This window comes from Pseudonaja textilis, chromosome Z (genome assembly GCF_049901715.1).
Source record: "Pseudonaja textilis isolate UNSWEBS1 chromosome Z, rPseTex1.2, whole genome shotgun sequence".
NCBI classification, from domain to species: Eukaryota; Metazoa; Chordata; class Lepidosauria; order Squamata; family Elapidae; genus Pseudonaja; species Pseudonaja textilis.
This window is the reverse complement of record NC_142008.1, coordinates 80,058,172-80,083,137: the sequence shown is the minus strand read 5'-3', so window position 1 is coordinate 80,083,137 and position 24,966 is coordinate 80,058,172. Positions and strand designations below refer to the sequence as shown.

Genomic DNA, 24,966 nt, shown 5'->3' with positions numbered 1-24,966 from the left:
GAAGACCAAAACTTCAAGTGGTACAGAATGCAGCTGCATGGATAATAAATATACAGCACATGTAACACCACTCCTGCCTGAACAGCACTGGCTACCAGTCTGTTTCTGGGTGCAATTCAAGATTACCTATAAAGCCCTACATGGCTTGGAACCAGGGTACTTGAGGGATTGCCTTTTTTTAACAGTGTCTACCCACACTACTAGGTCAAACAGAATGGGCATGCTGCAGATCCTAGCAACCAAAGAAAGTCCGTAAGCAGGCACAAGCCATTGCAGAAGAAGGCAGGCTTTTTCTGCAGTGGCTCCTGCTCTATGGCAGGGGTCGCCAACCTTTTGGACCTCAGGGACCACCAAACTCATAATTTTAAATCCCGTGGACCAGTAATATGAATTTTGACTTAGGGTGGCTTGCTGAGGTTGGTGCGGGAGAGAGAAAGAGAGAAAGAGAGAGAGAGAGAGATCTGATCTAACCTCTCTCTCTCCCTCTCCCTCCCCCTCACACACAGACACACAGAGGCAGGGGTGGGATTCAAATTTCTTAACAACCGGTTCTTGGGCATGGCCTAATTTGTGGGTGTGGCTTGGTGGTCATGTGACTGGGTGGTCATGGCTTGTATGTAAATATTATAAATATTTATGTAAATATTGAATTTTTTTATTTTAAAAAAGCCACTTTTACCCAAAATCAGGCAAAGCAGGCAGGCAGATAGAGTTGCTCACAGAATCACAGATTCAGAGATCTATCTTTCTGCCATTGACTATCTGTGTGTGTCACATAAAATTTGCTTGCAAGCAAACTCACAAAGTTAACTCACAACACATCATGTATGTAAACATTGAATTTTTCATTAAAAAAAGAGAAACAGGCAAGGCAGGCAGGCAGATTAAGTTGCTCACAGAATCACAGATTCACTTAGAGATCAATGATTCTGCCATGAGTCTGCACTGAATAACAGAACCTTCAGTCCTAAGGAAGGTTTGGCTCTGCTTAAAAGCAGAGCTGAAGATTTAAAGACTAGCTAGAAAGCAAGAAATCCAATCATTTCCTGCTTCCTAGCTAATCTAAATCTCCTGGCACAGCAGAACAGCTGATGATCGGGGGGCGGGGAAGGAAAAATAGCAATTTAGCAGGCAAGTTTTGCCGGGTAAGGAGTGGATGGGCGGGGCGGGTTTCTGTGGGCCATGTGGGTGGCGCAGCCTTGTGTTTCTGCGCAGCCTGGATTAATTGCTTTGGGGGGTGCTCTGGGGGTGACATTTCTCTGTGGACCACCAAAATTTTCTCATGGACCACCAGTGGGCCGTGGATAACTGATTGGCAACCACTGCTCTATGGAATATCCTCCTTTCAGACATTAGAATAGCATCAACCCTGTTAGCCTTTTGTAAGGCCTTAAAAACCTGGGTATCTTCCTGAACTGGAGTGCTGAATGTGCCTAGGGCCCAGTTTCCTGACTATATTGATAGCAAACCAAATATTTTGTTTATATGCATCTTGAATAGTATGTTTTAAGTGTTGTTACTGGTTTTAATGTTTTTCTTACTGTTTAACTTTTTAAAAAATATTGTAATATATGTTCTGAATTGTAAGCTAACCAGAGTCATTTACTGAGATTGGCAGCTATAGAAATGGGAGGAAGGAAGGAAGGAAGGAAGGAGGGAGGGAGGGAGGGGGGAGGGAGGGAGGGAGGAAGACCTAGGAATATTCAGATACCTAGAAAGGAAGTATACTGTAAGTTTTTCACGTGTGATTGTTAAAATAACAAGGAATTGAAAGAAAAACAGTAAAAATCCCTCTGATCAGATATGGTTTTCATTAAAAAATTCAAATATAGAATATCAAACATAAAAATTCAAACTTAGGTTTAGAACCAAATTTGCCATGGCCAAAAATAATAAAGAACAAGTTTATTGATTAATAGAGAAAGAAGGAAAAAGATTTGCTTAAAATTGTTTATCACCCTTAATTGGTTATCACATTTTGGTCATTCTGCCCCATCATTAGAATTGTGCACAATGCTAAATATATCGTTACATTTTGTCATTATTTTTATTCAAATAATAATTTTAATACCTTTTCTCCAAGAAAAAGCAGTAATTATATGAGCAAAGAAAGCATTCTTACCATTTTCTTATCTGAGGAAAATCCTACAGCTACCCAGCCATCAGCTTCAGCGCTCAATTCGAACTCTATGTCAGCTCCTATTCTGCGGTAACTGAGAAAATAGTCGCATGAATCTGCAGTGCATCCAGGTTTACCATACCTACATGTGATAAAGGAAATAGAAACCATTCAAAGAACTTTCCTCTTGAAATATATCTGTATTTGCAACTAAACAACATTAAATTAGCAGTTATTTAAATGATATATTGGACCTGCTCTCTCCCTATTTATTTAAGTTTTATTGAATTATCTGTTATAGTATTTTTTTTCTACTTTGCATATCAGTTCTTGATTCATTAGCTTATCCCCATCCCTGAGGATAGGAAGAAGTTAAAAATTAAAACAAAATGTGCTCTGTCAATATGATTTCTACAAACTCAGATAAGAAAACATAAAGCATACTGGGCATATTAAATTCTATCTGAATACTGAAAAACAATGTGGTCTTGGAACCCCAATTTGAGCTGGAACTAGAAAATCTAGAAAAGTAAAATCATATAGTACTCTGTTGGAATAATAGATACAATGAATTGTCTTCTATTTCTGCATTCTTGTCAGTTGTTCCAGTATAAGTAGTAATTACTTCTCAAATATTATTTGGAAGACCCTCACTTCCTTTATATTATGAACAGAAACAGTGCCTTTTTAATTTGCAGCAGTAAGTAAAATATTGACTTGCTAAAATATCATTTTGAAGTTGTTACACAAAAATATTCAGAAGGCGGAATCCTTATTGTTATTGATTTGCAATCTTTAAGGGTTGCACACCAAATAACAATAAGGAAATTACTTAATTATAATGACCAGCCCTGATTTTGGGCTTTTACACGTGTTAATTTGTTTGAAATAACTTTGTTGTTTCACTAGAGGAACATTAATTTTTGATCCCTCAGCTTGACCTTACAATAGGCAACTCAAAGCATTGTACCAAATATTTCCATGGAACACTGCAAGTTGGAATATATTTCAGTTTCATATTATTTTATTTCTGGAAATTTGGGCAACAATAGGTATCAGAGTACATTTCTTAGCTTTGAATGTTTTGAAAAAGTCTCCCATTGTCAAGAATGGTATTGTTACAGGCTGACTTCCCTTTTTTCTTTCTACTAGACTTTGAGCTGAGCTGATTGAACTCTGCATTTGTTAGTACTTTGTATACATATTTGACAATTGAACAATCGCAGAATCATTGGGCTGGAAGAGACCTTGGAAGTCTTCTAGTCCAACAGTACAACTTTTTCTCACCACTGAACTGCATTTTGTTGGATAGGACCCAATGCTCAAATATAAAGTGGTACTATCATTTCTTGTGATCTTAATTCATGACCTTCTCTTGACGCAGCATTAGGAGTGGCGGGGAGGCAAATCCAGCATACTACTGGCTCATACTTAAATGTATGACACTGAGATTCCATTCAATTACTATAGTTAAGCCAGGTACTGCCTATGCTATACATATGCATTTGTTTTTTTCCCACCTAAGTGGTAGGACCTTACACGATGTATAAACTTTTTTCTTATCACTGAACTGCATCTTACTGGACAGGGTCAAGTTTGTCAAGATCCTTCTGAATCTTGAATCTATCTTCCAAAGTGTTTGCAATTCCATCCAAACTTTATATTATGTGTAAATTTGATGAGCTCCTCTTTTATCACCTCATCTGGGTTATTTATAAAGAAGTTAAAGAGCACTGGGCCCAAGACAGAGCCCTGAAGTACCCCAATATATGCCTTTCTCTATGTAGATGCAGCTCCATTGAGGATTACATGCTGGGTGCACTTGGTTAGGCAACTGTAAATCCAATTGATGTCTATCCCACATTATTCCACCTTACAAAGAAGTAGCCTGTGATCTATTTTGTCAAATGTCTTACTAAAATCCAGGTATATTATATCCATTGCATTTCCCTGATTCATTAATTTAGACACTTTGTCAAAGAATGCAGTAAGGTTTGTTTTTAGCATACCCATGCTGTCTTCTAGTAATTGCCTGATTCATTTTTAGGTGCTCATGAATCTGCTGGTTGATTATTGCTTCCAGGATTTTCCCAGGTATTGATGTCAGGTTGTTTGGGATGTAGTTTCCTGGATCCACCTTTTTGAAGACTGAAACAATGTCAGCTCTTTTCCAATCCTCTGGTAGTTCCCCTGTGCTCCAGGAGTCTGAAAGATTTGGTTAAGTGGTTCTGAGATCACATCTGGCTGGTCTTTCTGAATCATGGAATCAGATTCAGGAACCATCTGGGCCTGGTCTAGAGTAGATAGGTGTTCTCTTACCAATTTCTTGCCTATTTTGACCTGCATTCCTGTTCTGTTCCCCACAAAATTGCTTTTGATGGATTGGACTATTAATTTTTCCTTTTGCATGAAGATAGGTACAAAAAAGGGAACTAAGCAGTTCATTTTTTTCCTGCTGCCTGTCATCTCCATACTATCTTCTCCCATTAGTTGATTAATCATTTCTTTGACTTTCTTCTTATTCGTTACATGGTTAAAAAAAACCTTTCTTTATTTCTGGCATGTGTTGTAAGTCTTAGCTCATTCTGAACCTTAGCTTTCCTTTGACTTCATCTTTGTAGATTTTGGATTATTTGCTGGCATTCTGCTTTAGTTATGTGCTTTCCATTGTTTACACTTGTCCTTTTTGTTCCTCGGTTTGTCAGAGAGTTCTATATGACTACATCTGGATTCTTGGATTATTTTAATAGACGGTTGTAAATGTCTGAACTGATCAAATCTTCTACCAAATTGATCAGTTATTGAGTTAAAAATGTGCTGGTAGTTTATATGCAAGGTTTCCATTTCACTTTGCACATTCAATCTGACCTCAAAATACTTTTTTAATCAAGGAAAATACTTGTACGTTTTTGTCCCTATATCTTGTTTGTAAATTTGAATTTTAGTTTCAAAGATTTTTATATATCCAAACATAGGCACCACTTACTTTCATGTTGTATTCTTTTTCTATTAACAGGTCTTTATATACAGCTGCAAATTGTACAAGACCTTTGTTCTTGAAGTGGTTTTGAGGAATGCTCTTTTCCAGCCTCTGCAACCTCCCTGTTGTTGTGCATTTTTTGGAGGCTCCAGAAGTCACACAAGAGTGTACCCTATTCTCATGAAGCTTCTGGAGCCTCCAAAAATTTTATGAAGGCATACCTGTGCTCATACAATTTTCAGAGATTCTGAAAGATATGCAAGAACATGATCTCATGGAAAGCTTCAGCGGGTCTGGAGGCTGCACACCCTATTCTCATATGACCTCTGCAGTCTTCAAAAATCACGCAAGAATAGGATGTGTTTTCCAGAATTGGCTGTTGATGAATGCTGGCATAAATGCTAGCATGTAACACAGAATGTCATAGCATGTCACCTTTGATATCCATACATATGCTTCCTATCACTGCCCTAAAGCATCTTCAAATGTTGTCTTATCTGAATTTTTTACTGACCTACATCTAAAATGTTTCAAGAGAACTTTGTGGAATCAATGGTTTGTTTCAGCTTCAAAACACATTTTCTATTTTGAACATACTCCTAGTGTGTAATGTAATGTAAACCTAATACAGCACAATACATGAACAGAGATATAATTAAGACTGAGGTCAGAGCTAGCCTTTGTTTTTTTATTTTATTTTTGTTTGTTAGATTTGTGGCCAGAGGCTTCTGCAACAGGATTGATCACCTATATTTTTGCTTTAACAGAAAAGTTAATAATTAACATTCATTGTTCACAAGCTTTTAAAGGAGAAAATTAAGTATTATGGCTTTCCCCAATTTTTTTAAAATCAAGTAATATGAATGAATAACAATTGTGTTTGAGCTCATTCTGAACATGAACTGTTTGTAAAGGTTTCACAATCTTTTCAAGCCCATCAATTACCTGAGAAAAACTATAAAATAATGTAGAGCATTCACATTTCTTACCGTGTTCTCCTTAGATTTAATGACAGCAATTGGGACTGGAATTGCAATTGCTAAATGATGCGGTCATATCATTGCATTGCTTAGCAACAGCACTCCAGGCAGATCCAGTTGCTGGTGTAACTTCAAGAGATATTTTTCAACAGGAAGCAATGGCAGTTCCAGGAAAGGATGCTAGGGAAGGCCCTTGGATGCCTGGCACAGACAGTATATGAGTTGGTGGGACGGGTTCTGCAGTGCTATGCAAACACAGGGATATCAAGAGGAGGACATGGGTTAATGCAAGCACAGGAAGGGTGAGGGAAGGAAGTTGCAGATCAGTATAAGAAGACTAAGCTGAGAGAAAATGAGGATGGGTCTGTGCAAGTGCAGAGGCCAAGGGAAGGTTGCAAATTACAATTATGTGACCATCGAATGCTACAACTGTAGCAAGTGCGAGCCAGTTGCCAAACTTCTGAATCATGATCATGTGACCATGGGAGCACTGCAATGGCTGGAACTTGGAGGACCAGTCATAAGTACTGGTCAACACTTTTGCAATGTTGAATGATAGGTGAGGACTACATGTATGTGGAAGATTTTGTCCACCTGGAAGAAGTGAGTAAGAGGAGTCAGAAAAGTATGTGGTGTCTCGTGTGACATTCTGTTGTGACATCCACTGTGTCTTTATTGCCTTCTTTTTAATCAATAGCACAGGTAAATTTTATACTGCCTTATTTTTGGCAGATATCAAGCTATTATTCTCAGCATGGCAACATTTTGGCATGGCAATATCTGTTATACAAATATTGACTCATAGGTTTGACCAATGTTAATGTTAAATAAATGTGACATTTGAAATAGCAACCAGATAGCATTTTAGATATCCACGTCTCTCACTTCTGTTGCTATCTTCCATTATGAGATATACTGTTATATATGTAATGAACATGTGTGTTATTTGGTTCTCTACTTTTGACATGTGTTTGTATTTGTACTTATTTTTTTCAGTCCATAATAAAGAGTTACTCACTGTACTGGTATCAGGATGTAATCTGTACAAAAATTGTGCGGTCTATAATTTGTAAGCTGTAATAAAGCACTTTAAGTTTCATACAAATGTTCCTATTCTAAGTTCTGTAAATTGTAAACCTGGCATTTTCATTTTGCATTTGGATTATTGAAATATGCCCTACATGGGGCTGCTCTTGAAGAGCCACAGCTAATGCAGAGTGTCGTGTCGTGGACAGTTTTTGGGGTGCCAGGAATGATGTAATATCACTGCTCCACAAGCTGCACTGGCTGCCAGTTTGCTTCTGGGTGCTATTAAAAATATTGGTAATCTTCTTTAAAGCTCTTCATGACATGGGTCCAAATTATTTGAGGGACAGTTTTATCCCAATGGGATTGGTCACTCCACCCATGCTGGCAGAGGAGGCATACTGCGGGCCCTATTATCTAGGGTATTCCAGTAGGTGGGGTCCAGGAGAAGAGTCTTCTCTGCCATTTCTCCTGTCCCTTGGAACATTTCCGCCCATCCCCAGAGTGAGAAGCAGATAAGGGAAAGCCACTTCTGAAATCATGCCAAAAAAACTTCAGGAACCTTTCCGCCAATCTCCAGAAATCAACGTTGATCCCCCATAAAAGGCCCCTGAACTCAAAACATTCCTACTTTCTAAACAACTCCCTTCCTATGGCCAGCTGAATCTAGCTCCCATTTGGAAGTATTCAAATCACTAATGAGCACAATAAATAAAATAGTGTCAGTCTCTGGGGATCAACATCCAAAATGACAAATATTCTGAAAGGGAAAGGTACAAATTGAATCATCAATCAGTCACTTCACTAAATCTTCTGAATGACTGGATTGACAAAGAGCACAATGTTTCTTCTGTAGCACAAATTATAGGGTATAAATAGTTTAACTACAGGATAAATATCTGTGATGAGGTTTTCAAAGTACCCAATTTTTCCCTGGAGCAAATAATTTAACAAAATATTTTTTTAAAAAATTGCTGGAAGCATCCCGGTCAGAGTTTCTGGTAAGTTTTCTATTCTTGATGGAATGTGATATGGAATTAATCTTGTCCACCTGTGGAAAACAAAGGAGATATCGATAAGGTAGCAAGCTGTAGGCAATAGCAGTAACTTAATTGCACAAATGCTTGTTGGAAAGTGAAAGATTTTGAGTGTCAAATGGGTTATTTTATACAATAAGTGGAATAGTATAGTAATTGTGAATATACATACTCTTCCTTCCTTCCTGTGGTGTAGTGTGGTGTGCCACAATGGTATTTTACCGTTGAACAAAATTCCACTGTGTGCATTCAGCCTGTGATCCAAGAAATATATTCAGGAACATTGGATTGCAGTAGATTGTGTAGACTCACTTGTTTTTCCAACTAGGGTTTTCCTGCTTGTGGAAGTGAGTTCCTCCCCAAGAAGTAGAGAACATTATTAGGAAATAAAAGAGTATTAGACAAAAATGATCACAACAATAAGTAAAAGAAAAATGTAAACATAGCACTTACACATTACCACATATTTCTACCCATTCCCTTCCTTACCTGCATGAGGCATATCCCACTGTTCCTCAGTTGTTGGAGTCTAGCAGATGTTGGTGCCTGAAGTTCCAAGGTGAAGTAATTGTTAGGGTTCCAGGCAGAAATATTAGCTATGTGTTCATGTATTGAAGCATATCAATAGGGTAAGCTGTTTTATGTAAACTTTTCTCCATTAGTTTCCTTTTGTGAGCTCCAATTGGCATAACATATGATATACCAAGTGATTTATAATATACATATTTCATGTTTATATGACCTCATGTACTACCCGCTGTAATATCTTAAATGGTCAAGGACCGTTTAAAGTTCCTGCATATATTAGGATCATAGTTTTAATAAAAGAGATAATAATAAAAGAGATTCAGTGTGTATTCCATCCATATGAGATGGGGGATAGCTGCCATGCTGGCAGTATATCATTATATTTGTGTAAAAAGACTGTCGGTGTACCTATATCATACAAATGTACTTTAAAGTTACAAATTTAAAGCAGTTTTTTTTCCTCATTAGAGTATGCCTAATTAATTAGTTTGATTATACTACACATAGATCAGTAATTACATAAGCAATATCTTCTTTAATAAAACGTATCACCTCTGGGGTTGCAATAAACAGATAATGACTAGATAGAAAGAAACACATAAACATCTCCATTGTCACCTTGTAATTCTTGGGAAATTTGCAACTCAGGGATAATCCTAGTTATGATTAGCCACTGCTGCTCCATGTCCCAAATTTTTACTTAAAAATTCTATGAAATTTAATGTCTTATGAAAATTCTTATAAAGAACAACCTTAACTATTGATCTTGCAGATCCTTAATAGTGTTCTTTATAATAATCATTAGATATTGCCTGATTTTTGACAGAGAATAACCTACTCAAGATAAAAGATGGTAACATTTAATATTCAGACTCTAAATAAACAAGAATAAAGAGAAAACAGTGAAAAGAAAATTAAGTTTAAACACATGCCAAAATAATATAGTTGACTATTGGCTTAAAAGTGAACAATAGTGATCAGGACAACTATAGTTTGCGATGGAACTTAATTCTATAATGATGTGATTGAAAAAGCCATTTCAATAAGATAACAGAAAACAATAAGATTTACAGAACAAGCTTTCAAGTCAGTTCAAGGGAGAAGAAGTAATTATTGATTCTAGACCATTTTAGTAAAGATGTACAAAATATATTTTCAGTTTAAACATGGCCATTTTCAATATTTCAATTTCAGGACAAAACATTCAAATGAAGCATTGTTCCAAGATGGGGCCAAAAAGCAGGAGTTTTATTCCATGTTCTTTTTCTGTGTTCCATAAGTGCCTTTTTAAATTCTTAAGCCATACATTTATCCATTAAAACAGTTCCATCTCTAGGGTCACTGACATTGTTTTAAAATTATGTGTTATCAGGAACTCTGAATTCTCCATGTCTTCAGATGAATACAGAATAACAGAATTGAAAGGAAAGAACTTGAGGGTGTTCTAGTCCAGCGGTCACCAACCAGTGGGCTGTGGACCACTGGTGGTCTGTGAGAAAATTTTGGTGGTCCGCAGAGAAATGTCACCCCCAAAGCACCCCCCAAAGCAATTAATTCAGGCTGTGCAGGAACACAAGGCTGCGCCGCCCACATGGCCTGTGGGAACACAAGGCTTGCATCGCTTGCATTGTGAACGATATGAGGTAGTAAGGGGAGTGGGGGGAAAGAGCAGACAGGGGAAACTTGCCCCAGGCGCCCCAGGCGCTTTGCCTGGCCTTCGTGCTGCTTCTTTCCACTTCTGCTTTTGGCTTCATGCAAGGAAAGCAGCAAAAGTTTCTTTTTCTCCCCCAAACTCCACCAGAAATGAATCTTTTGGACCCTGCAAGGCATCCTGCTTCAAGAGGCTGTGCCGGCAAAGACTCATTTCTGGCAGAGTTTGGGAAAGAGAAAGAAAGACTTCTGCTGCTTTCCTTGCATGAAAGCCAAAAGTCAGTCAGTCAGTCAGTCTCTCTCTCCCCCCCCGCTCTCCCTCCCTAAGAATGGAGCTGGAGCTGGTATCCTGTGATCCCAAATAATGATCATCAGTAGGAAAACAGGGTGGGGAATTTTCCTGCAGACCAGAAACCAGCAAGGAAATGGCAGAAAAGAAAAGAGGGATGCAGCCCTAAAAAAAAGGGAGGAAAAAGGACACCAAAGCAAGTGGGGGGATGACTCCCCAAGGAAGAAAGCAAGCTTGGAGAGAGCGAGCTGGTAAGTCCAGCTCTTACTAGTAGCTATCTGCGAGGGGTGAGGCGAGGGAATAAGGAAAAATGACAGTGTAAAGCACCTGGGCAATTTGTCACAGCTGCTGGATAGGCGGGCAAAGTCCCACCCACTACCGCTGCTGCTGCTTTTTCTCTCTCTCTTCCAGAGAGTGCCGCCGCCACCACTGTTGAGCAGCCCAGTGTTTGCTTCTCTGCTGTGCCTGGATTGATCTGGACATGCATGCATGTTCTGCCTCTCGGCCCAAGTTAGGGATCCTCTCCAAATGCCCAGCCCCGCATTGACAAAGAAGGCATGGCTGGTTTGGCTGAAGAGAATGATTCATGGCTTTTCCCTCCCTCTTTCTTTCTCCGCACCTTGCCCCACCCCGTGGAAGGACTCTCGCAGCCAAGGAGTGGACCGGCGGCCTCTGCAATGGGATTGCAACTTCAGCAGAGGAGCCATTGGCCAAGGGGGGTGGATCAATGACCTGGGCATGTTTTTTAGGGTTTGCTTTCCAGTTTTCTGGGAACTCAGGCATGGCTTTGGTGGCAAGCCTGGCAGCTGTATGTATCCTGAGAACATGTCCTCCTCCTCTCTAAGTCTGAAAAAGCAGGGGTTCCAAGCTGGTAAAATTGGTGTTTAAGTGAAGTTCAGAAGTCTGACTATATCAACCATCATCCAGACCAGGGATCTCCAACCTTGGCAACTTTAAGCCCAGAATTCCCCAGCCAGCTTTATTAGTGGTCTGCAGGATTTAAAATTATGAGTTTGGTGGTCCCTGAGGTCCAAAAGGTTGGTGACCCCTGTTCTACTCCAAGTCTCTGCCCAAGCGGAAGACACCCCCTCCCCCCATACCATTCTGGGTAAATGGCTGTTTGGTCTTTTCTTTAAAATCTCCAGGGAGCATCCACAGTTTCTGGAGACAAGCTGATTAATTGTTCCTGTGTCAGGAAACTTTGCCTTAATTCTAGACTGGACCTGTCTTTGATAATTTTCCATCAGTTAGATATTGTCTTGCCCTCACGTACTTTGGAGAATAACCCCCTCTTATCTGTGACAGTCCCTCAAATATTGGAAGATTACTATCATGTCACTCCTAATCCTTCTGTTTGTTAAATTAGATATACCCAATTCCTACAACCATTCACCATATGCTTTAGCCTCAGTCCCCTAATCATCTTTGTTGTCCTTCTCTGCACCTTTTTTAGAGCCATGGCATCTTTTTTGTATCGTGGTGACCAAAAATGGATGCAGTATTCTTTTTAAGCCAAGTTATACAAATCAAAATATAAACTGTGCATGGGCTTTGCAGATACTGTTCCTATGATGATGAGTTTTCAGATTGTCAATTCAAACACAATGTTACTTTATTTGTTTGTTGAATTTTATAGTCAGTTTGCCAAATGAAAACAGGGAAGAAGCTTTAACACACCACAATTGCTGATATTTTGTAGATTATATAGGCTCTTACTGAAATGAAGCCTCTGCTGTTGCTTCTTTGCTGAGCTAAGTGCTATAATTCTGTAGATAGACAAGTCACCAAAAATTGATTATTTTATGTAGATTTTTTTAAAAAATTACTTCAAATCTTTGTGAATTTAGGACATACATCAAGGTAGTAAGGATCTTGTTCCTATTGTTTCTTATACAAAAGCACTAAAAATTTCAAATTTTATGGTATCAAAACACAGTGCAAAGGTGTTCTATTCTTAGAAATAGTTCTGTTCTTAGAAAGTTTTGTTTAATCTATGCAGAACTCTACATTTCAATAGTCTAATCAAATGAATTTCACAACTGGAAAACTTTACATGGACTCAGAGTTACAATAAGTCATTGCTAATAGGATATATTTTTAGATTTTAATTTATAGAGTGACCTTGTTCATAGATCAGATTGGTATAAAAAAAAACAGTTAACAAATTTTCATTGTATCATACTGACCTAAAGCATCCTTTTGTTTTTCCACAATCATCCGCTCGAATTTTTGCAAATGGATCTACCGGAGGAGCAGTAGGAAAAGGGTAACCTTTAAGAATCAGAATCAAAATATTAATTATTTAATACAATGCATTTTAATGTAATGCTAAATATTAATTTGTATGTATTTTATACATTTATATCCCACATTTTGTTTCTTACTGGAGTCAGCAATCACTCTGCAAAGTGTCATATTCAGATGTTAAAATAAAAAATGTTCTAATTTCCTCAGAATCTACATGAAAATAACCATAGAATGATAATTGGAAAAGACCTTTAAGTCATCATCCAATCTTCTGCTCTGTGTAGGATCTAAATTAAAGTATTTATGAAATATGGTCAGTGTCTGTTTGCACACAGCTAATAAACCATTTCATATGCCCCTCAAATCTAAAGCTTTCTTGGCTCTATTTCTGCTCATATATCATTTTTCCATCAATTTTCTGACTATCGCATTCTTCTTGGTCAGATTATCTCTTTTTGGAAAGCCAGAATTCAGAATTCTCTATGCCAACCTGCATTTTATACCAGAGGACTATAAAAAATTAGACCTGAAGAAGGTGTTTGGCATAGCTCTCAAAATAAAGTAGGGCAAATTACGTATATCAATCTTGACAGGTTATTAGCAAGAGACCCTTTACACGAGGAAATTGGCTATTCAGTATTACCTACCATTACCTTTTTTGCTTGTTTTAATGATTTACCATCTGCAATACTGAGGGGAAGATATAATAATATCCCTTTTGCAGAGCGAAGCTGTCCCTGTGATCTGGAGGAACCTGCGACTCTAGGCCAAATGTGCCTTTGGTGTCCTTTCTAAACAAACTTGCACCATTCGCTCATAAATGTAGAAGTGCTCAGAATAATATCATTTACAATCCTTACATTGTCAGGAAAATATAATTTTTTCTTTGAACTGTCATTAGTCCATGCTGCAAAACATGAAAAGCATTCTCCTAATTTTAACTCTACAAAATATCCTATGCTTTTTAAACTGTTTTAGGTTATATTCCTTTGATATGGATCACACAGCATACTTAGACTTCAGCAAAGCATTCAGCTAATTACACCACAACTTACTTCTTGATAATCTAGAAAAAAGTGGGATAGAAAGCATCACCACCAGATGGATTTGTAAGTGACAAACCGTACTCAGCGAGTAGTCCTATGACTACATTGAAAGAAGGAAGGGCCTTCCATCTTAGGCCCAATACTCCTCAATATCTTCTTCAATATCTTTAGATGAGGGAATAGAAGGGGAACTCATCAAATTTGCAGATGATATTAAGCTGGCAGGAATAGCCAAATCCTAGATGATTGGCTCAAAATGGATCTTGATAGACTTGAACATTGGCCCCTACCTAACTAATATCACTCTATAAAGCCTAAGTAAGACTACATCTAGAATACTGCATCCAGTTTTGGTCACCACACAATAAAAAAGATTGAGACTGTAGAAAGGCGTGCAGACAAAAGCAACAAATATAATTTGTTGTTTGGAGGCTAAAACCTATGAAGAACAGTTGAGGAAGTGGGCATGGTTAGTCTAGTAAAGAGAAGGACCAGGGTTCCAATGATAGCAGTGTTCCAATATTTGAGGGGCTGTCATGGGGCGGGGTCCAACCTATTTTCCAAAACACCTAAAGGCCTGACAAGGAATAATGGATGGAAACTGATCAAGGAGACATTTAACCTAGAAATAAGGAGAAATTTTCTGACAGTGAGAACAATCAACCAATGGAACAGTTTGCCTTCAGAAGTTGGGGGTGCTTCATCACTGGAAGCTTTCAAGAAGAGACTGGACAGCCATTGTCAGAAATAGTATAGGATCTCCTGCTTGAACAGGGTATTAGACTAGGTCCCTTCCAACTCTATTATTTTATTCTATATGCACGCACACGAATTTACAAGCATATTTACATACATGCACTACCTTTCTTCTTCTTCTTCTTCTTCTTCTTCTTTTTCTTCAGCGTTTGTCTCGCGCTCGGGCGAGGTCCGCTAATGTCCTTGAGTACTGCTTCCACACCTCTCTGTCTGCCACGTGTGTCGGGTCTGCCTTCGCGATCTCTAGATCGGCCTTGATCGTGTCCATCCAGCGTTGCTTAGGTCTACCACGGTCCCGCTCCTCCGACAGTCACCTTCATTACAGATTTGATGATGGATTCTTCCTTGGCGCGGCTCACGTGGCGAACCATCGTGCCGGGACTGCCTCATGACCGTGGGGATGGGCACGACGTTGAACCGTCTACACGCACTTCTTCGTTCCTGACGCGATCGAGTAGGGTGAGGCCTACCGACCATCAGAGCATTCGCATCTCCATTATCTGGAGTCTGCTTTCGACTTCTTTGGTCGCCGGCCAGCACTCTGCGCCGTATATGGCCACGGGCGCACCACAGAGTTATAGATTTTCGCCTTCAGGCGCACGGCATCTTCTTGTCACAGAGGACGCCCGTGACGGACTTCCATTTGCCCCACGCTGCATTGATCCTGGCTGCCACCTCAGTTTGTAGTAGGCCTTCTTCCCCAAGAGTAGTTCCCAGGTACTTGAAGGTGGAGGCGCGCGGTAGCTCCTGCCCGTTCACGTGGATGGAGCCTGTCATTTCATTGTCAGTGGTCAGGTATTCGGACTTCTTTAGGTTCAGCCGGAGCCCGAACTGCTCGAGGCGGTCGTGCCACTGTTGGACTCGGTGCTCTAGTTCAGCCTTGCACAGGTTGGCCAGGAACACATCATCGGCGTAGAGCAGCGTCCATGGGGCGGGCGTGTACAGGTCGTGTGTAATTGTGTCCATCACCAGAATGAACAGCAGTGGTGAGAGAGCAGAGCCCTGGTGTACGCCGACGGTAATATTAAACTCCTCTGATATCCCAGCTGCCGCTTTTACACGGCTTTTGTGACATCTGTATAGGAGTTGGACCCATTGTACGAGCAGCTCAGGCACGCCGTGGTCTCGCAGTGCGTACCAGATGAGATCGTGCGGGACTCGGTCGAAGGCCTTTTCCAAGTCTAGGAAGGCGGTGTGGGCGGGATTTTCTTCTCTCTGTGAGCCTCCATCAGCATCCGCACACCGAAGATGGCGTCGGTGGTGCCGCAGTTCTTGATGAATCCAGCCTGGTTGACGCTGATGTCGGCGATGTCCCGAATGCGCTTATCAAGGGACGCGTTCAAAGATCTTCATAGTGTGTGACAGTAACCTGACCGGTTTGTAGTTGGAGCAGTCCGCTGGGCTGCCCTTTCCCTTCCAGATCGGAACAGTGGTGCTGCGGTACCAGTCGTGTGGAACTTTTCCCGTGGAGACGATGTTGTTGAACAGCTCGCACAGCCACAATGCCGAGCCCGGTAGTGCCTTTTTCAGAAGTCGGCAGGGATGTCGTCTGGTCCTGTTGCCACCGCTTTTCATGGCCTTGATGGCGTCGGCGACCTCGCTGGCATAAATGCCTGAGACTGGGCCTTCAACTGGGTCACCTCGCGGGGTTCGTGGGTGTGGGAACTCCTCGGTGGAGATCTTCTCGAAGTATTGCCGCCACCTCTCCGCAGCGTCTCTGGGGTTGACGATCAAATTTCCCCTTTCGTCGTTGATCCCATGAAACTGGTCAATGTCCAGGGTCTTCCTGTGTCTGCTTTTGGCTAGGCGGTAGATCTCATTCTCGCCTTCTTGCGTGTTCAGCTTCTCGTAGATGTCATCGTAGTGGGAGCTTCTGGCTGTCGCTACTGCTTTCTTGGCTGCCTTTTTGGCCGCCTTGTATTCGCAGAGCTTCTCGCTGGTCTTGTCCTGAAGAAAGGCCTTGTAGAGCCGTTTCTTCAGGTGTACGGCATCTTGTACTTCCGGTGTCCAGAGCCATGTATCTCGTTCGATGCGTCTCCGTCCTGGCTTGGTGCAACCAAGCTGTTGGCAGCCGGCAGTGTGAACAGTACATACATGCACTACCATACTGAATTATTAATCTATTAAAAATAATTTTATAATTTAGTCAACTAGTGTTAAGTATTTAAACATTTTAGTGTTTCATTTTTAGTGTTTCATTTTAGCATTTATAGGTTCAACAGTCTTAAATTCGTTATTATTATGGTTCAACGCACGATCAGCCCTATATTCTGACTGGATTTGGTATTTTTGTCCACCATATCTGCTTCATCTGTTATATTTTTCATACTAACCATGTACTGACCATGTAACAGTTTATCTTCTCATGCCTTTTTTCTGTTTTTCATTTGGTCTTTGGTCTCCAGTAAGCCATCTTGGTATATTGGTATATTATTTTCAGTTCATCTTTTTCACTATCCTTCAGATATTCTTTCAATGCACTTTTTTCTTTTTCACCCATCAAACGTACTTGCAACATTCCACACACACTATTTTTCTTGATATGTAGAGTCTGTCAATGTCATTCTGAGGATGAAGGGCATGATTCATTGTAAATATGTTTCTAGTTACCTTTTAGAGCCTTCTTTATTTCTTTTTCTTTCTCTCTCTCTCTCTCTCTCTCTTTCTTTCTTTTCTTTTTTCTTTTCTTTCTTCAATCTATATCCTCTACAGGGTGACTCTGGACCACTTTTAGTTCTGCTTGAGGCCAGGCTATTCCAGCTGTGTATCTAATAACTGGAATTGCCCAGTATTAATTGTCTTGCTGGTATTTTCTTCACTGAATTTGGATTTTAAGATTTTTTCACTCTAATGTATTTAACTATAACCTTTTTCTTGACTTCAGTGTCCTGATGTGGTCATCTTGAAGGACGGCAGGTGTTTGTAGTGAACATCTTCATACAATCTTGATATGATTTCTGTAGGGCATCTCCTTCACTTTTCTCGATTTTTCTCCATTTGATGGTAAGCATGGCACATATGTCCAATCTAAACTTCATTGCTCAACAATGTTGAGGAGCTATTTTATTTCAGATGGTATTTTTTCAGTTTCAAATGAACTATGTAAAGATTAGATAGCCTGAAAGGTGTTTTTGATGTTTGATATCCTGAATTATTCATTATTGTTGATGGAAGAATCAATGTGATGACAAACAGAAGTGGCAAAAGAGAGTCCTTGGAAGATTCTTCTCTTAATATTAACTTCTCGTAATCTATCACCATTGACCAGCAACAGTATCTTCCATTGTACCATCTATCTTTGCCCAAACCTTTGCACGATATTTCTACCAACTCCTGTCATTTCTAGGCACTGGATTATTCTAACATTGGCCAGGAGTCAAATGCTTCCTTCTAATCAATCCATGATATGTTCAAGTTGGTTATCCTTCTCCTGAAGTTTTCCAGAATCATCTTATTAGTAAGGAGGAGTCCTTGGTGCTCTCTGAGCTTGGTAATTTTCTTGCAAACATTTCATTAACCAGACTAGGTACCATCATCAGTGCTCATAGTAATTAGGAATTTATTTTGATCCCCTGCTATTTTCGGCCGTTTCCTTCTGTTCAGTTGGAAAGAGCTTGTTTTCAATTAGATGCTGGTTGGACTGCATTAGCTATCACACCAGCTAGTAATTTGAATGTTGTTGGTAAGCAGGTAATTGGCCTGCAGTTGCCCCTTTTGTTGGATATTTTATTATCAAATAGGTTTTGTGAAATGTTAGCCATCCTTCAGTTTTTCTTTACAGAATTAGTGCTTTTCAGGCTCAGGGTTAACTCAACCTTCCACCCTTCTGAGGTTGACAAAATAAGGACCCAGGCTGTTGGAGGCACTATGCCCTATGTAAACCACCCACAGAATGCGGTAAAGCATGATGGGTCTATATATAGTATAAGTGCTGTATAAGTGCTATTGCTATTTCCAGTAATACTATAGCTGCTGGCCCTAATTACTCAACCAACAGTCATGTCCCTGTAGTCCATTTTTCACCAGAAAACTATTGGCAATCAGGTAATTGGCCGGTAGATGCCTGGTGCAATCCGTTTTGCTGGATCTTTCATTATCAGGTAGCTTTTGCCAGATGTTAGCCACACCTCAATTTCACCTTCTTGCAGTATGTTGTTAAACTGCTTGGCAAATATTTGATGTAGGCTAATCAGGTGTTCAAACAAAACATATGCAATTCATCTTTACCTGGTGCTGGCCAATTCTTGATCTTCCTTGCTCTTTTTTCCATCATTCCTGCTGTTCATACAAGGTATTTCATCTTTTTTATTCTTATCTACCTCCTTTAACTAAGCTGTGTTGTTATATATATATTTGGATTATTCCTATTATGGTTTGCAGCACAGATAGTCAGATGTCCAGACTGGATTTGGCATTTTGTCTACCTATCAGGATTTGGGACAGACAGTTGTGGATGTTTAATGGTGTTACAGATATTGTTACAGATGTAAACTATTCCAAGTACAATCATTTTTTGATGGTGATTTGTCAATGCTGATAGTGCTTAAGTGATGCTCCAGTTGCTTTAGGATACCATTAAAGGCAGCTATTATTATTGGTATAACCTTTCCTTTCTTTTGCCACAGTCATTCTATCTCTATTCAGAAGTATTTATATCGTGCTGTCTTCTCCAATCCTTTCTCTTCTCTTCTGCTGTCTCCAGGTATTGCCACTTCCAATATTCAGCATTTTTTCTTCTTTTTATTGACAATTATTAAGTCTGGAGTTTTATGTGCAACATTCCACTATGTATGAATTCAGAAGTCCCAGAGCAAATTAGCTTCTCATTTTCTATGACTTTTTCTAGTTCTTGCTTGACTAAATGATATTTCTTGCAGATCTTTCAAAGCATTGTTGTTGCTACTTTGTCATGTCGTTGCTTGTAGTCAATCTATGCAATCTTCTTGCAGCAGCAAATTAGTGTAACTTGCTGTCTGTAGCTGTCTTTTTAGCTCTGGTTTTGTATGCACTTGTTCTTAAGGGTTGGTCTTGTGCAACCAGAATTAGCCCTTGAGTCTCTTTCTTCAATTTTCCCACTTGATGCAGAGTTCTTCCTCCCAATTGTTGATTAGTTCCATTTTAACAAAAAGTGCATCTGTTTCTCCTGCTTGATTGGGTAGCATGTTGTATATGCCCATAGCCTGTTACCTTTTATATTAAGAATGAAAGGAGGCTTTCATCCTTGGTTTTATGTATTTCTATAGAGGTATAGTGAATACTTACATATAATGTAGTTCTACCTCCTCTTTTGTTAGGCTTGTTTCTTTTGAACAGTTTATATCCTTCTAGCAGTACATTCCAGTCATGAGTTTCATCAAATTTTGATAATGACAACTACATCATATCTGCTCTTGTATATTTGTACTTCAAGTTCATTCTGTTTATTCCTCAATCTTTGAGCATTAGTGTATAGGCATCTGAGTCCTTTATGGCTGACCCTGGGTTTGCTTCTACATTTCCTGTTTTGTATCTGAGTTTTCATTCCTTCACACTATTCCCTACCTCTTTGTTTAATTGGTTGTCTTGGGGTTTATGCTTGCAATTAGGTCCTAATGATTGGTCACCCTCCTCACTCAGTTTACCCTTTTAATTAGCTGACCCAGTCATTTTCCAAATGCATTCTTCCCACTTCTTATGAGCTGCAGCCCATCTTCTGCCAGAAGCCCTTCCCATAGGCAACGTAGACTGTGGTCTAGGAATCTGTTCTCTCAATTTCACCATGTAAGAAGAAAAATTCCAGCCAGGACGATACAATCAGTGCTGATGAACAAAATAAGAAACCGGGAAGTGAGCTGCCAGAAAGGAGTTTATTTCAAAAGTCAGAGATACTACAGTGATAACAGCTGTGGGTTTCGGGTCAACTGGCAGATTGGAAGGGTGAACAGAATGATTTGTATACTCTTCTGGGCTTTTGTGATTGAGATGCCTGATGGGGCATTTGATTAGTTTAACAGTGTGTTAAACTTGCCCTCGGAAGTTGTGGGAGCGCCATCACTTGAGACTTTCAAGAAGAGATTGGACTGCCATTTGTCAGAAATGGTATAGGGTCTCCCACTTGGGCAGGGGGGGGTTGGACTAGATGACCTACAAGGTCCCTTCCAACTGTGATTATCTATTATCTGTTTTTGGCATTTATACTGTCCCCCTCCAGTTTTCTGAGTGGTAGAAGGGGTCAAGTTCAGCCTTGGGGAAGGGAGAAGAATGTAAATTAAGTAGGTTCTATGTATTTTATTAACTTATCCTGTCAATTCTATTTGGCTTAGTCTGAAGTGCAGAAGCCACTCCTTGCGACATTCCTGACAGTTTGTTTTCTTTCAGATTGGAACTCCATTGTATCCATTTGTGGAACACACTTCTCAGCTCACCTAAAGAAGTTCAGCTGATGCAGAGTTTTCCCCCCTTTCTTCCAGCCTTTGCAAATGGCTCGTTCCTTTGAAGCTTTCGTTAATTGTTTTAGTTCCTGCCTGAGCAGCAGAAAATGCTGCCTCCCCTCCCTTTTCCTGGGGATATGGAATGGGAGGGAGGCGGCAGGGGAGGAATCATGATTCTCTCTACAACCATCCGTAAAACCTGTAGTTTATTTCTAAAATCCTGTTCCCTCATTGCTTATTGACCTTTTGTTGGAAATACAAATGAAGTATAGATTCAATCATAGGCTGTTAGTCCTTTGTGAAGATTAGCCCAATTTTGGGGAATCATTATTGCTAAACAATGGGAAGGACTACTAGTGATGAACTAAAATAAGGAAGCATGGAATAGTTTCTCTTTTCTAACTTCGTTGAAGAAACATAAAATTTCAAATTGTGGTTTAATCTTCTCTTATTATGAATTTGCCATTCCCATTGGGAGTTATATTTTGCAACTCTGAATTGTTTGTTGTGAGAGACTGAAATCTTCCACTTTATTTTAACAGAAACTGCCCAAAATATACCTGACATATAAAACCTTGTTTCAAATATTTATTCCTTGACCACAAGCAGTGGTGGGATTCAATTTTTTTTACTACCAGTTCTGTGGGCGTGGCTTGGTGGGCGTGGCAGGGAAGGATACTGTAAAATCTCCAGTCAGAGCTGGTATTTGCCGGTTCTCCGAACTACTCAAAGTTTCCACTACTGGTTCTCCAGAACTGGTCAGAACCTGCTGAATAACACCTCTGACCACAAGGTGGAGCCAAAGACTAGTGATAAGGAACCAAACGGAAGACAACAAAATAATATACCCCCCCCCCCCACCAAATAAAATATCTTGGAGGTACTCTGACAAAATAATTCATTTTATAGACAGGCTGTGCTCTAAATATGTTACAAAAGAGGAACAAAATTTATAACAAGGGTAGAAAGTTACCAAATCACTGAGGTTACTACATAAATATTTGATATCATAAGAGATTCAATTATTTTGTCAATATAGATCATTATAGATCGGACAGTAACAGTGTCTACTGTGAAGATGATTTAATTACAGCTCTCCCAGTACAGCTGAAAGAAGAATTGCAATTTGCAACTAAGACTATGAGCCATAGAAGAACATGTTTTGGTTTTCTACTTCAAAATTGAAGTTGAAATTGACAATGCTGATATATCTGTTTTGAAAGTCATTATCTGAAAATCTATGGAGAAAAAGAGTTTATATTCATAGACATTTACAGACATTCTGAAGAAGAAACATTTCATGCGCACATGCGCACGAACACTATACAGAAGCCTGATGATGGCAGATGAGATTCTGCTGAAACGTCGCTACAACTTTAAAAGCACAACTACTATGACGTGGGAAAATACCCGAACAAAGTCAAATGCCATACATGTAAGTACCTGCGAAAACTTAAGAATATATGTATGTATGTATGTATGTATGTATGTATGTATGTATATGTATATGTATATGTATATGTATATATATGTTTTCTGAGGTTCTCGCGGGTATTTGTATGTGGATCTTTGGTTGTTCGGGTTTTCTCCCGCGTAAGGTTCAAAGTATCTAGGCAACGTTTTGATGAAGTCTCATTCATCATCTTTAGGCTTCTGTCTTCGGCTCTGTGCTTCTCAGAGTGATGTGAGATTGCAGCTGCTTCTTCCTTTAGGAAGAAGGAAGAAGCTACTTTAGGAAGCAGCTCATCTTCAGGCTTCTGTCTTCGGCTCTGTGCTTCTCAGAGTGATGTGAGATTGCAGCTGCTTCTTCCTTAAAGGAAGAGCAGCTGCAATCTCATCTGAGAGCACAAGACAGAAGCCTGAAAGATGATGAATGAGACTTCATAGAAACGTTGCCTAGATACTTCGAACCTTACGCGAGAAAACCCGAACAACCAAAGATAGATAGATAGATAGATAGATAGATAGATAGATATATGGATCTTTCGTTGTTCGGTTTTTCTCCAGCAAAGATTCAAGTATCTAGGCAACGTTCGATGAAGTCTCATTCATCATCTTCAGGCTTCTGTCTCCGGCTCTGTGCTTCTCAGAGTAATGTGAGATTGCAGCTGCTTCCTCCTTTTAACTGCCATATATATATATATTCTATTAATTAATATAAAGATTTAACTCATTGCTTTGTACTTTAAAAAGTGGGATTGAAAACAGATGAATAAGTTATTCTTAAAATGTATAAAATATTATTGAAATTGATTTCAGAAATATTTATGTTTAAGAGAAAAAGGGAAGCGAAAGAAGATTATTTTTTGTCTATGACATTTGAGCAATGGGAAATTAATAATGCATTATAATATGAGAGAGAAAAACCCTTTTTTAAATGATGTATTAGAATTAATTGTAACTGCAAAAAAGACAATTTTTAAAAAATGTTTAGAGTTTATTGGTCAAAGTTGGTCAAAGAACTTGAGAGAATACTATGAATTTTGTCATAGATGATACTGCAGAAAATCTAATAGGTAAGTATAATAAAATTGCCATTTCTCACAATGGGAAAAGTGAATTTGGCTGAAATGACAAGAACATTTCAAACAAAGGTAATAGTGTAATTAGTCCTCTTCTATTCAGAAATCACTTCCGGTTTTTATGCTCAAAATAGATAAAAATGGAATTTAAATTTTAGTTTGAAGACTTAATAATTGTGGTGTTATTGAAATGGATTGTAATAACTAAGCATAGGGCAAAATGTTGAGGATGACGATATAATTAATGCAGTGTAATAATGGCCCATATTACCCTATTGCATTGGAAATAGGCAGAAATCAATGCTTTCATTTTTTTTTCTTCCCCCTTTACCATGCATCCTCGCACCCCCCCCCCCCAGTTTTAATGCTGATTTTCATTATATTTTACAGTATAATAAATTTCAATAAAGCTTTAAAAAAGATTCCATAAAATATCTGAATTTGCATTTTACAGACAATAGTTAAGAAATATATCAAGACAATTAATAAAAAATGTAACATTTTCTTGATTAGGACAAAATGTAATTATTAAGGCAAATGTATTAAAAAAAAACTATTTTCCAAAGGTACCAGTTCAGATTCTTTTTTTTTTTTTTACAAAAATGACTTTTTATATTACTATGACATTGAAACTACATACATTCAAGATACTCGTTGGCTAGGACTAGGATTTCCGTCACTAAACAATGTGGTTATAAATCCCCCCCACCCCGCCACTCAATATATTCTACTCCCTGCCTTCCCATCTTTTATTAATAACCTGTATTTGTACTGAAATGTATTATTCCTTCCCCCCCCCCCCATCAATATATTTATATAATGAATATGGTTTTATTGCTTTTAATGTTGTAAGCTGCCCAGAGTCAAATGGCTGGCAAATAGATTTAATAAATAAAATAAATTAAAGGCATTGTGCCGGGTTGGCCAATGAAGCACGAGACAGAGGGGCTGGGGGAAAGTGCACAGGTGGGGGAAACTTTCCTAAGTAACTTGCAACATGTCCCCTCAGCTTTCTCACAGACTGACTTGTTAAAAAGCCAACAGGGAAACTCGCAAATGGCAGTCACATAACCATGGGATGCTGCAAGCTCATAAGTGTAAGCCAGTTGTCAAGGGCCCAGATTGCAATCACATCCCTGAGGGGGTTCTAGTATACCATCATAACTTTGAATGTTCACTGAATGAGTGGTCATTAATTGAGGACTACCTATATGCAGATGATCCACTCAGATTCGATGAATAGACTAAAGACACAGGAATAATTAATTAGTGAAGGCCAGAAAATATCATAGTTGATGCATTTACAAATGCTGGAAGAATAAAACCTTACCTCAAAAATGGACAGCTTCTAAGAAAAATGACAAAAATATTTGACA

At 39.1% G+C, this 24,966-nt stretch overlaps 1 protein-coding gene across 1 annotated transcript in view; it reads right to left on the bottom strand.

Annotated features, from left to right (window-relative positions):
- The window catches only part of FRRS1L (ferric chelate reductase 1 like), a 44,882-nt gene that overhangs the window by 13,943 nt on the left and 5,973 nt on the right, over positions 1-24,966 (bottom strand). Inside the window, exons 2-3 of the mRNA XM_026721707.2 lie at positions 12,796-12,880; positions 2,123-2,261 (exon numbers count right to left, since the gene is read on the bottom strand). Of these exons, the coding sequence (XP_026577492.1) occupies positions 2,123-2,261; positions 12,796-12,880 (224 nt within the window). The remainder of the gene's footprint in view (positions 1-2,122; positions 2,262-12,795; positions 12,881-24,966) is intronic.